The sequence below is a fragment of the Loxodonta africana genome, chromosome 15 (assembly GCF_030014295.1).
Source record: "Loxodonta africana isolate mLoxAfr1 chromosome 15, mLoxAfr1.hap2, whole genome shotgun sequence".
Taxonomy (NCBI): Eukaryota; Metazoa; Chordata; class Mammalia; order Proboscidea; family Elephantidae; genus Loxodonta; species Loxodonta africana.
The window spans coordinates 80703944-80716534 of record NC_087356.1 but is presented as its reverse complement, the minus strand read 5'-3'; the positions used below and the strand labels follow the sequence as shown (position 1 = coordinate 80716534).

Below are 12591 nucleotides of genomic sequence, written 5' to 3'. Positions count from 1 at the left end.
GTTCCCAGCTTTACAGTCCTCCACAACACTAAACGCCATCTGCATACCGTTTTACTTATTTGTCCACTGTCAGTTTCTCCCACTGTCAACTGAATTCATTGTCAATTGAAGCTCCATGAAGGCAGAGGTTTGGTGTGCCTGGCACATCACAGGCATTCAAACATCTCTTGAAGGAATGAATGAAATTTCAGCTCCAATCCCAAATTACAATGGCCACATTAGAGAAAGTTTTATTCAGGAGTCTGAATTCTAACAGCATAGTATCAAACAAGGACAGAGTGAATACCTAGGCCAGCGCTGTTTGAAAGCCATCACTTTACTAACTTCACCTATGCTGGCCTCCCTCCCCTGAGAAGGTACTTCTCCTGTTGAAAGTCAGTATTGTATTTACCCAACACCAACTCCCAAACTCCAGCTGTGGCTGTATTCCACCTTCTCCATTTCCTTGGGTCAAACTTCACAGTGGTAGCCTAGAGCAGGAAGCATTATACATACAGAGGGAGGGTAAAGACTCAACAGGAATCATGGTAATGACATACCCACAGTTCATCTCCAGGTTTCTTCACAGACTTATTCAAAACATCCAAAATGAGGTCAAGTAACACCACAGCCTTGCACTTCCACCATAAGCTGTTTAGAAAATGTGCCTAGGTCCACCCACCATGGGCAAGGCCTGGTGGGGAGGACTCTCCTCAGCCTTATTACAATAGCAATAAATAACCCTGCAGTGTGAGCAGTGCTGGAGGCTGGCCCATGAACCTCTCGCTGCTACCGCTGTGCGGCCAGGCCTGTCTCATAGCCCTCCGTCTTCATGTCATTGAGCCCTAAGTCTTCGTTTTGGTCAAATGTGCGCTTGTAACACTCCACCTTCATCTCAGGGTCATCTTCAGGCGCGTACACGTTCTGCAGGACCAAGGACAGACAATCAGCGCTTGTTTCATCCTGCCGCCCCCAACCCTGGCAGCTCCCAACTCCCACTTGCCCAAGACTTAATGAGGTTTTAATTCTTTTCCAATTCCTCACGCTGGACTGACGTAGTGGGCAGCAACAAAGTCCACAGGGGCTGGTAGTATGATAGCCCAGTCCTAGGGTGAGTCAGGGAACAGTCTGCCTAAAAACTTTCTAACTGCACCCTCTTCTGAAGAGTGTGGCAATGGTCTTCATCACAGCTCTGACCCACAGTAACTGCTCAATAAATACTTAAGTTATTATTAATCACCAAGATTCTTCCCAGTCAGCTTAGAGGCTCTCAGTTTTCCTATCTGGCCTCTAGTTTAAGACACCATTTCTCCTCACTCTGCAATCACATTTCCAGAATGAAAACCCCAGAGGTGGGCTTAAAGCTAGGGACAAGAGCTAAGCCATAGAAAAAAAGGAGTCTAGGAGTATCTTTTTTTTCCTCATTACATACACTTACAGTCCCGCCCACCTTCCCCTTTTCTCCCTATGTTCCAATTTCTGCTAAGAGGTTCCCTGATAAAGTGCAGTCCACTTAGAATCAAGTCTTTCAGTTTCTGGGGAAATGATACACATTCAAGGAAGATCAAAAAATATAAACCCATGAAACATCAGGAAAGGCTTAACGTACCTGCAAGTAGCTGTTTCCTGCTGGATCATCCAAGATAAAGTGGGCCTTCACGGTACCTTCAATGATCTAAAAGGGAAAGAGACCACAGCATGTAAATTTTATATAGCTCCTGCTAGGAAAAGGCTATGTCTGCCAGACAATAACCAACTCAGTTTACACTGCAGGATCTTCAGAAGTCGTAAGAAAGGGTGGAATCAGGTGGCTCTAGAAGTGGAGTGGAGCCCCTGGGTGGTGCATATGGTTAAGCACTGGACTAACCAAGACTGGTGGTTGAAACCCATCCAGAGGCTCCTCGGAAGTAAGGCCTGCTTCCAAAAGGTCGCAGCCTCGGAAACCCCGTGAAGCAGTTCTACTGTGCACACACAGGGTCACCATGACTTGGAATCAACCTGCTGGCAACTAGTAACAACAAAGAAGTGGAGTAAGAGGGTCTAAAACAAGGACTGTATGAAAGCTATTTAAGAAGCAATTCCAGCAACAACAGCCAAAAAATATATGTGCAGGAATATATGTACACATGTAGGCACATGTGTCTATATATATAGGTGTGTCCACATGTGTATATATATGCATGTATGTTACTATAGGAGCCCTGGTGGCACAGTAGTTAAGAGCTGTGGCTACTAACCAAAAGGCCAGCAGTTCAAATCCACCAGCTGCTCCTTGGAAACCCTATGGGGCAGTTCATATTCACTGAGTCGGAATTGACGCGACAGCAACAGGTTTCTTTTGGATGTGAGTATATGCGCACATATTCACATATAAAACAAAGCACACAGGGGGCACAATTACGGATACTTCTTAGACATAACCAAACACCTCATGGGACTGGTTTTCTGGGTTTGAAGGATTAGGACCATAGTCCCATGGGACATCTTGGTCAATTGGCATATAATATAGTTCATAAAGGAAATCCTGGTGACATAGTGGTTAAGTGCTACAGCTGCTAACCAAAGGGTCGGCAGTTCAAATCCGCCAGGCGCTCCTTGGAAACTATATGGGGCAGTTCCACTCTGTCCTATAGGGTCGCTATGAGTCGGAATCGACTTGACGGCACTGGCTTTTTATAGTTCATTAAGTTATGTTCTACATCCTAGTTTGGTGAGTAGTGTCTGAGGTCTTAAAAGCTTGCAAGTGGCCATCCAAGGTGCAACTATTGGTCTCTACTTGTCCAGAGCAAAAAAGAAAGAAGAAAACCAAAGAGGCAGAGAAGAAACTAGTCCATAGGACTAACAGTCTACACAAACCATGGCTTCATCTACCCCAAGACCAGAACTAGACAGCTACCACTACCAACTGTTCTGATCAGGGCCACAATAGGTGGACCCTGATAGAATGGGAGAAAATGGTGAACAGAACCTCAAATTCTTAACAAACAAACAAACAAACAAAAAAACAGACTTACTGGACCAGTAAAGACTAGAGAACTCCCCCAGACTACTGTCCTGAGATACTCTAATCCTTGAACTGAAACTAACCCCTGAAGTCACCTGGTAGCTAAATAATAGATTGGTTCACAAAACAATGAGTATCACCTGTAAGAACTGTGCTCCTTTAAAAAAACCTACATGAGACCAAACGATCAACAATTACTTTAAAACAAAGATGAGAATGTAAGGGGGCAAGGAAACTAGATTAATGGAAACAGAAAATCCAGAATGGAAATAATGAGAATGTTCACACATTGTGAAGAATGTAACCAATGTCACTGAACAATCTGTGTAGAAATTACTGAATGGGAACCTCAACGGCTATGTAAATCTTTACTGAAAACACAATAAAATATTATTTTTTTTTAAACTATGAAAGGCGGAACCTGGAAGGCAGTATGCTGGGTGAAGTTAGTCAGTTGCAAAGGACAAATATTGTATAAGACCACTATTATAAGAACTTGAGAAATAGTTTAAACTGAGAAGAAAACATTCTTTTGTGGTTACCAAAGGGAGGAGGAAGGGAAGGTGGGATAGGGCATTCAGTAATTAGCTAGTAGATAAGAGCTACTTTGGATGAAGGGAAAGACAGCACACAATACGGGGAGGTCAGCACAATTGGACTAAACCAAAAGCAAAGAAGTTTCCTGAATAAACTGAATGCTTCAAAGGCCAGCGTAGCAGAGGCAGGGATCTGGGGACCATGGTTTCAGGGGACATCTAAGTCAACTGGCACAATAAAATCTCTTAAGAAAACATTCTGCATCCCACTTTGAAGAGTATCGTCTGGGATCTTAAACGCTAGCAAGCAACCGTTTAAGATGCATCAATTGGTCTCAACCCACCTGGATCAAAGGAGAATGAAGAACACCAAGGACACGAGGCGATTACGAGCCCGAGACAGAAAGGGCCACATGAACCAGCGACTACATCATCCTGAGACCAGAAGAACTAAATGGTGCCCGGCTACAACCAGTGACTGCCCTGACAGGGAACACAACAGAGAACCCTTGAGGGAGCAGGAGAGCAGTGGGATGCAGACCCCAAATTCTCATAAGACCAGACTTAATGGTCTGACTGAGACTGGAAGGACCCCGGTGGTCATGGCCCCCAGACCTTCTGTTGGCCCAGGACAGGAACTATTCCCAAAGCCAACTCTTCACACGTGGATTGGACTGGACAATGGGTTGGCGAGGGATGCTGGCGAGGAGTGAGCTTCCTGGATCAGGTGGACACTTGAGACTATGCTGGCATCTCCTGCCTGGAGGGGAGATGGGAGGGTGGAGGGGGTTAGAAGCTGGCAAAACGGACACAAAAAGAGGGAGTGGAGGGAGAGAGCGGGCTGTCTCATTAGGGGGAGAGTTATTAGGAGTGTGTAGCAAGATGTATATGGGTTTATGTGTGACAGACTGACCTGATTTGTAAACTTTCACTTAAAGCACAATAAAAGTTATAAAAAAAAAAAAAAAAACAAAACTGTGAAACACCTACGCTCATCCAAAGACTTCACCAAAAGAATAAGAGCATTACCTACAGACTGGGAAAAAGTTTTTAGCTATGACATTTCCGATCAGCACCTCATCTCTAAAATCTACACGATACTGCAAAAACTCAACTACAAAAAGACAACCCAATTAAAAAATGGGCAAAGGATATGAACAGACACTTCGCTAAAGAGGACATTCAGGTAACTAACAGATACCTGAGGAAATGCCCACGATCGTTAGCCATTAGAGACATGCAAATCAAAACTACAATGAGATTCCATCTCACTCCAACAAGGCTGCCCTTAATCCAAAAAACACAAAATAAATGTTGGAGAGGTTGTGGAGAGACTAGAACATTTATACTCTACTGGTGCGAATGTAAAATGGGACAACCACGTTGGAAATCGATTTGGCGCTTCCTTAAAAAACTAGAAATAGAACTACCAAACGATCCTGCAATCCCACTTTTTGGAATATATCCTAGAGAAATAAGAGCCTTTACACGAACAGATATATGCACACCCATGTTCACTGCAGCACTGTTTACAATAGCAAAAAGATGAAAGCAACCAAGGTGCCCATCAACGGATGAATCCGTATATAAATTATGGTATATTCACACAGTGGAATATTATGCATTGATAAAGAACGATGAATCCGAGAAACATTTCATAACATGGAGGAATCATTATGCTGAATGAAATTAGTCAGCTACAAAAGGACAAATATTGCATAAGACCACTATTTTAAGAACTTGAGAAATAGTTTAAACTGAGAAGAAAACATTCTTTGATGGTTACTGGGGGGTGGGGGGAGGGAGGGAGGGAGAGGGGTTTTCACTAATTAGACAGCAGGTAAGGACTATTTTAGGTGAAGGGAAAGACAACACACAATATAGGAGAGGTCAGCACAACTGGACTAAAGCAAAAGCAAAGCAGTTTTCTGAATAAACTGAATGCTTCGAAGGCCAGCGTAGCAGGGGCAGGGATCTGGGGACCATGGTTTCAGGAGACATCTATGTCAACTGGCATAATAAAATCTATTAAGAAAACATAGTGCATCCCACTAGCAAGCAGCCATTTAAGATGCATCAATTGGTCTCAACCCACCTGGAGCAAAGGAGAATGAAGAATACCAAAGACACAAGGTAATTATGAGCCCAAGAGGCAGAAAGGGCCACACAAAGCAGAGACTACATTAGCCTGAGACCAGAAGAACTAGATGGTTCCCGGCTACAACAAATGACCGTCCTGACAGGGAACACAACAGAGAACCCCTGAGGGAGCAGGAGAGCAGCAAATTCTCGTAAAAAGACCAGGCTTAATGGTCTGACTGAGAGAAGAAAGACCCAGAGGTCATGATCCCCAGTCCTTCTGTTAGCCCAAGACAGGAACCACTCCCAAAGCCAACTGTTCAGACAGGGATTGGTATGGACTACGAGACAGACAATGACACTGGTGAAGAATGGGCTTTTTGGATCAAGTAAACACATGAGACTGTGTTGGCATCTCCTGCCTGAAGGGGAGATGAGAGGGTAGAGGGGGTCAGAAGCTGGCTGAACAGACACGAAAAGAGAGAGTGGTAGGAAGGAGTGTGCTGTCTCATTAGGGGGAGAGCAATTAGGAGTATATAGCAAGGTGTTTATAAATTTTTCTATGAGAGTCTGACTTGATTTGAAAACTTTCACTTAAAGCACAATAAAAATTAAAAACAAAAAAAAATTGTGATGAAAAATTATCTTCAACCTAGAATTCTATTCCCAGTCAATAATCATTCCAGTGTGAGGGTAAAGAAATTCTCAGACATGTAAGTCCCAAAAATATTTCTTCCTAATCACTCCTTCTCAGGAAACTACTGGAGAAGATACTCCAACAAAATGAGAGAGAAAACCAAGACAGACGATGACAAGAGATATCAGAAATCAGCAGACCCCCAACATGATGGGTAAGGGAAAGAAAAAAAACAAACCCATTGCTATCGAGTCGATTCCAACTCATAGTGACCCTACAGGACAGAGGAGAACTGCCCCAAAGAGCTTCCAAGGAGTGCCTAGTGGATTCAAACTGCCTCCCTTTTGATTAGCAGCCATAGCACTTACCCGCTACGCCGCCAGAGTCTCCTGATGGGTACGAGAGGTGTTTAAAAGACAGGAAGAAGTGGGTAGGTGGCCTCTGGTTAACTGGAGTCCCATGACCACTAGTACTGGCCAGAGAGCTCTTACCTGGTCCAACTTCTGGCTAAACTCCTGCAGTTTTTCTGCCTGGCCAGGACTGGAACTGTCACCCAGCGTGAAAGGGTTCTTGATCACCTGCAATAAATGGCACAAGTGCTCAGCTTAGGCATCCAAATGTAGCATACTGGCTCTCTGTTAGGTTTGACCATAAGCCTAGCAGGGTAGCAGGTGGGTGCCTCGTCAGGCAGGCAAGCTGGGTCTCCACTTATCCCACAGCACCTTTCTGACCAGGCAGCCACTCCTGGAAATCTATGGATCAATCTACCAAGACAACAACTGGCAATGTTAAACAACGATTATAATTTTTTTTCTTACAAAATGGGCAAGTTCAATTTACAAAGCCGAAATGCCTGACAACTGAGAACTGACTAAGTAAACTAATTCATCAAGAGGATAAATACACGGGTTTAGTCAACACAGACATATATGTGTGTTGGGGAGTTCTAGGTGTTGAAAGACCCCACATGTCCTCATTTTACAGTGAAATAAATGATTTACCCAAAACCACAAAGGAACTATAAGGTCCCAGGTTTAGGCCTAGGAGTTTTCATTAAAAATTTCCCGTAAAGTTATCATCACAATCCAAAATAACATTTCAGTCTCTTAACTCAGCTTTAAGGCAAAGAAATCCCCAACAAGGACATCTGAGGTCTTCTGGCCCCTTTCCCACAGCAGAACTGCTAGAAACAGCCATGCGCTACATTCTGGTGACTCACCAACTCCCGGATGTCCTTCAGCAGCCCCTCCAGTGTGGTGAACTTGCCCCCGAGTACAGCCATTCCCAGTTCAAATTCCAGCTCTGGGATTTCCACACTACACGTCTCAGACTGAGAGATGAGAGGTCGAATGAAGCATTCAATCAGGAGCAAAGAAAGCTAATCAGAAGCCTCTGCCAAATTAATACCAGCGGTGATGGTTTGGGGACAAAAGCCAGCTGACTCAGGTTTTTCTCTGCCTCCTGAGTTAAAGCCAGAGATACATTCCTGTCCATGTGAACCACAGAAGTGGAACTAACTTAATAAAGGGAGACCTGAATCACAGGTCCAAGCTGTCAGGCATCCCGTCAGGGGACATCAGAGAAGAGGGCCCCAATATAGACACTGGAGGCAAAAAACCTTCAGCGTCATCAGGAAGAGTTCATGGGTCACCTTCTGAATCTGGAATTCCAATGCCAGATTAACCCTGCTCAAGGATCCCCAAACTCAGGGAACGGGGGGTACCTCATGTTCCTAAGACATTACTTTATAAAGAAAGACTATTTCTTCTAGATAGTTGAATATGAGGAGAACAGTCACTTTCAAAAGTGTGTGTTACCTTGAGGAGGTCTCTGGTCATATCTGAGGGGTCTGTGATGTGAAGGGTGATCCTGGTGCCCAAGGGCTCTACCGCTCCCCCAGATTTCACCTGCACAGAGGACAGTCAGTAGCAGCACTGGCAGAAAGAAGAGCCCGATCCTCAGCTAGTGCCAGTGATACCTCAGGGGATAGGCTCGGACCTCCCATCGGTTACACCCTCTAAAGGCTACCAAAGACAGAACCTTCTAAGCCAATAGGAGCAGCAGTTACCTAAACAAAAAACACGAAAAGCTGGCCAGGGCTGGAGTGCCCAGAACTGATAGCCTGCCAAAATTTACCCCCAATTGCCAAGAAACCCTGAATTTACCTTTAAAAAATAAAATTCTGACTCTAAAGGTTGAAAGAAACGTCAAGGATTCAGTCCAGCCCCTTCATCCGCTGCACCTAATGTGTGGATCCTCTTTGTAATATCTACATTACTGTTAGACGTAAACCAGCCTGTGCTTCTGCTTGAATACACTTAGCGGGAGGGAATTTAGAATCCTCCAAGGCAGCGCATTCTATTTTCAGACAGGTCTACCTGCTAGGGAGGAGTTCTCTGCCCCTTGAATTTCCACCCGTCTCGGGAGGGAGCCAAAGTCTTCTCTCTCTTCCAGATAACTGACACAACTCTTAAATGAGTTATGATGCCTCTAACTTTTCTTCTCTAGACTGATTCCCAGTTCCTTGAAGGGCTTCTCACCCGACACTAAAGCCTAAGAGAAAGACCCAACACCCCTCCATCCCAAAGCAGTAGGTTTAGAAAGGATGACGTTAGGAAAAGGTTACGCTTTAGCTAGTCTTCATCCCAAGCAACAGTGCCCACCCACCTCATTGGTCCGGTGCCCGCAGTTCTCGCAGTTGGTAGCCATGATGATAACCTCCTTAAAGTGGGGGATTTCTGGAAGATGGAATCAAGGAAATCTGCCTCCAGGGCAGCAAGACCACCCTCTGGGGAAGAACAAATCCAAACCCCAAACAAACAGTTTCGGTTCTAAAACTGCCAGAAAATACATCACAAAAAGCAGCCTAAAGCAGACACTCCTCTGGATGAGAGCAATTTCCCAACCCGTGGGGGTCCCTGTTCAGGCCACACACGAGAGCCTCAGGAACACAGTCTAACTCTCTCTTCAAAAGGTGCACAGTCTTGTCAAAGGCAACATCCATCTCATCATCAGAGCGGAACATGTGCTTTCCTTGAAGGGAGTGCTCCCAGCCTGAACGTCATCTTCATGCCTAAGTCAGAGGAGGAGCGACCCAACTGCCTGACAAAAGATACGTACTAGCTTCATGTTGGTCTGAGCCGGAGCATTGCATTCTGGGCAGTTTGTGTTGAATTGTAGCACCTGGAACACAATTTGTGGACCCAGGGTGAGCCCTCCCAGGCAGGATGCTCAGTCTAAAGACATTCACGCTGGTTCCCATGTTGGTGGTGAGGGAGAGAGCCACTCAGCATTATCAGTCTCAGCCCACAACTCTGCTCCTTCCTCGACAATATCCAACGTGACTCACTTCATGCCTGAGATCATCCTCTTCCAGCTTCTCTTCTGGTGCCTCTGCCTAAAATAGCAGAGATGCGAATCACAAGCTGGCAGGTATGCCTCAGCCTCCCCAACACCCTGCCCCCGAGGGGGAGAAAATGCTCTGGTTTGCTTATGTCACATGCCACCTCATGGGTTTGACAGAGAACATGTCAAAGCCCCAGTCAAGGGAAGCTCAAGAGTGAGTCCCAGCCACTGCCATCCTTTACCAGGAGATTTACTCATAAGTCTTTGATGTGAGCTACACGAGAGGCACAGACATGCTGAGAATAGAGCACACAAGGCATCGGCAGCAAAATAAATTTCCACTGACTCCAAGCAACCCAGAGTGCCAGGTCATTTCAGGGCATTCTGGCTCCTTCCATACACTTACCTGGAGTCCCAGCATCTCCTCCTGCTTGGAAGTCCGGTTATAGTGTGTGATCACCAGGGCTTCATCCTTCTGGGGAGCAAATGGGTTTTCCACAAAGCTGTTCCCTGAGGGATCATCAATGATCTAGTGAAGAGACAGTAAACGCAACAAGAGATCACATAAGATCCCCCATCTACCATCAGGCACCACAGTGGAAAAATTTCATTCTTAATGGTCTCTCTTCCCCCCAAATCTAGGGCAACTACAATTCCTCAATACTTACCAGAGTGAAAGGGGAGGCCACTTGCTTTAGCTCCTTCAGTTTGACAATGAACTCATCAATTCTTTCAGCTATGGTTTCTTCGCTTGCCTGTCACAAACAGAGATTAGAATCATCAGCCCTGGTGGTATACCTCCCACCCTCTGTCACACCCTTGTCACTTCCAGCCCTGACTTACTGTGAGTGGGAACAGAGTGATTCAGACTTTACAATGAAATGTAGCAAACAAGTTTGAAGTTTACGGGTAGTGCCAGGTAACCCTTATTTCTTCACTCACTCATTCAGCCATTTAGCCCAGGCACTTGTGCTGGCTTAGGGGTACAGCAGTAAATAGATCACAGGCCTGTCAAGGGCTGCCCAGCTAATTGGGAAGACAGACAACTAAAGATGCAATCATGATACATTGTTTTTGTCATGACAAATATCGGATACAATGGAATACTCAGGAAGCACAGATTGCCTATGGGGATTAGAAAAAGCTCTTCAGAGCTAATGTCACACCGGCTCTCTGAGATGAGACTTGAGTATACATTAAGAAGGAAGGGACAGTAGGAACAACGTATGCTGGCAGCTACAGCACTACCATATGCTTCCTCAGAAAGTTCTCACACATTCAAACCAGATACATGGAAAGCAGAACACTGCATTCAGATACACACAAGAAATTATTTCTTGAGCTGCTGCCATCAGAAAACCCCAACTCACCCTTCGCATAGGCTGGTCCTGTTCCAGGCCAGAGATAGCACGGTTGATCAATCCTTCAACAGTGGTCAGCGCTTGTGAACAAGAACAAAAGATGGGTGAGTCTTGGCTCTGCTATCCCGTCCCTGAATGACCCTAGACAATTCACTTGAACTCTCTGGGCCTTGATTTTCTTACTTGTAAATAAGGAGGCCAGGGACAAAGTTCCATTCATCTTTTACGTAGTATCACGTAACAGTGATTTACGTGATACTACAATTGTGAAATGAGCACACCAAGGTGTTACCATTACTCTCTATTACCTCAAGCTGTTTTACCTATGCTTTCCACTGATGTTAAACCAGTCAAGTTCCCAATTACACACACAAGCTACTAAACTAACAAAAGGCGTTTTGCAAGAAGGTGGGAGAGATTCCACGTAGGTGTGAACAGTCTTAAATTTACCTCCCTTCTGGCTGAAAGCAGGAATTTCAAAATCCAACTCAGGGATCCTTGTAGTGGCAGAGTCAGTCTTCACCACTTCTCTGTTCATGTCCTGGGCAGAAAGGAAAACTTTCAGCCAAGGGAGGTCAGCAGGACAACTTCTCAAGAAATAACCAGACTTCCTGTCTCCATCAGACCCCAGCCCAGCTGTTTCTTCCTCTCTCCACTCCAGAAGTCCAGACTACTGTGGAACAGTCCAGGTACCGTCAGGCTGCCGGGAAGGTGAGAACAGCACTCAGAGCAGATACTGCACATTTCCTGCCCTCTGACAACCTGCACAAATCTGATCTCACGTAGGAGGATGACGGCACCATTTGAAACCGAAGCTTGGAGACAGGGAGTTTTATTTGAGGTTCCACCATCGGGATTAGAGCTGACTCCAGTCCCCAAGCTCTCTCTAGGATACTGGGGAACCTGCTCTGGACGCCCCTCACCTCCTGGGCCCTGACAGTCAAAGTGTAGCGCACTCCCTGGTCCTGGATCCTGCCTGCCGACTGGATCTCCGTGTTGTTCCAGCCACAGTGCTCGCAGGAAAAAGAGCTCACGATTATTTCTCTGAAGAAGGGGATCTTGGTGAGCAGCAGGCGCGTAACGCCCTGGGGAGGAAGAAAGCAACCAACAAAGGAATCGATGAACGCTCCGTTCCCCGCCCTCCAGACCCCCGGACGCACTTCCCGGTCCCCGACTGGGCCCGCCAGCCCGGGCGCCCAGCCGCTCAAGCCTAACCCTCCGCGACGCCTGCGGCTGCGCTCCCGTCTTACGTTCCGGTAACAGTTCATGCACAGCGACTCGATCTCGGTGGGCTGCTGCTCCTCGTCCTCCGCGCTGATGGGCCGGAACAAGCTTCCTGGGGCAGGAGCCCGGGCCGGGGCGGGGGAGGGGGCGGCGGCAGCCCCCGGGGGCCCTGGCTCCAGGGCACCGGCGCCCAACATCGCCGCCACGCGCAACGCAGACCTCCACTTCCGACTTCCGCTCCTCTCTTGGCCCCACCCCCCTTCTCGGGCACTTCCGCCGGCTATGACCCACCCTTTTTTAAAGAGGCCGCAGACTTTGGGCCCTCGGGGAACCAAATCTGTGAAGGTTTTTTGGTTCTTGGGACTTCTGTAGGCAACTGATTCACTATTTGCCCCTATCTCAATTCAGGCGTCGCTTCCCCCCAGA

The 12591-nt window shown here is 46.4% G+C and overlaps 1 protein-coding gene across 1 annotated transcript; it reads right to left on the bottom strand.

The window, feature by feature from the left end:
• Positions 1 to 214: 214 nt before the first annotated feature.
• ZPR1 (ZPR1 zinc finger) lies at positions 215 to 12389 on the bottom strand. Its single transcript, XM_003418230.4, has 14 exons — positions 12192 to 12389; positions 11865 to 12026; positions 11392 to 11482; positions 10951 to 11021; positions 10249 to 10335; positions 9987 to 10109; positions 9585 to 9632; positions 9352 to 9418; positions 8903 to 8973; positions 8053 to 8142; positions 7455 to 7565; positions 6727 to 6813; positions 1589 to 1654; positions 215 to 903 (listed from the first exon to the last, which is right to left on the bottom strand). The coding sequence occupies exons 1-14, from the start codon at positions 12360 to 12362 to the stop codon at positions 769 to 771; spliced, it is 1380 nt and encodes a 459-aa protein (XP_003418278.2). The 5' UTR covers positions 12363 to 12389; the 3' UTR covers positions 215 to 768.
• Positions 12390 to 12591: the final 202 nt, after the last annotated feature.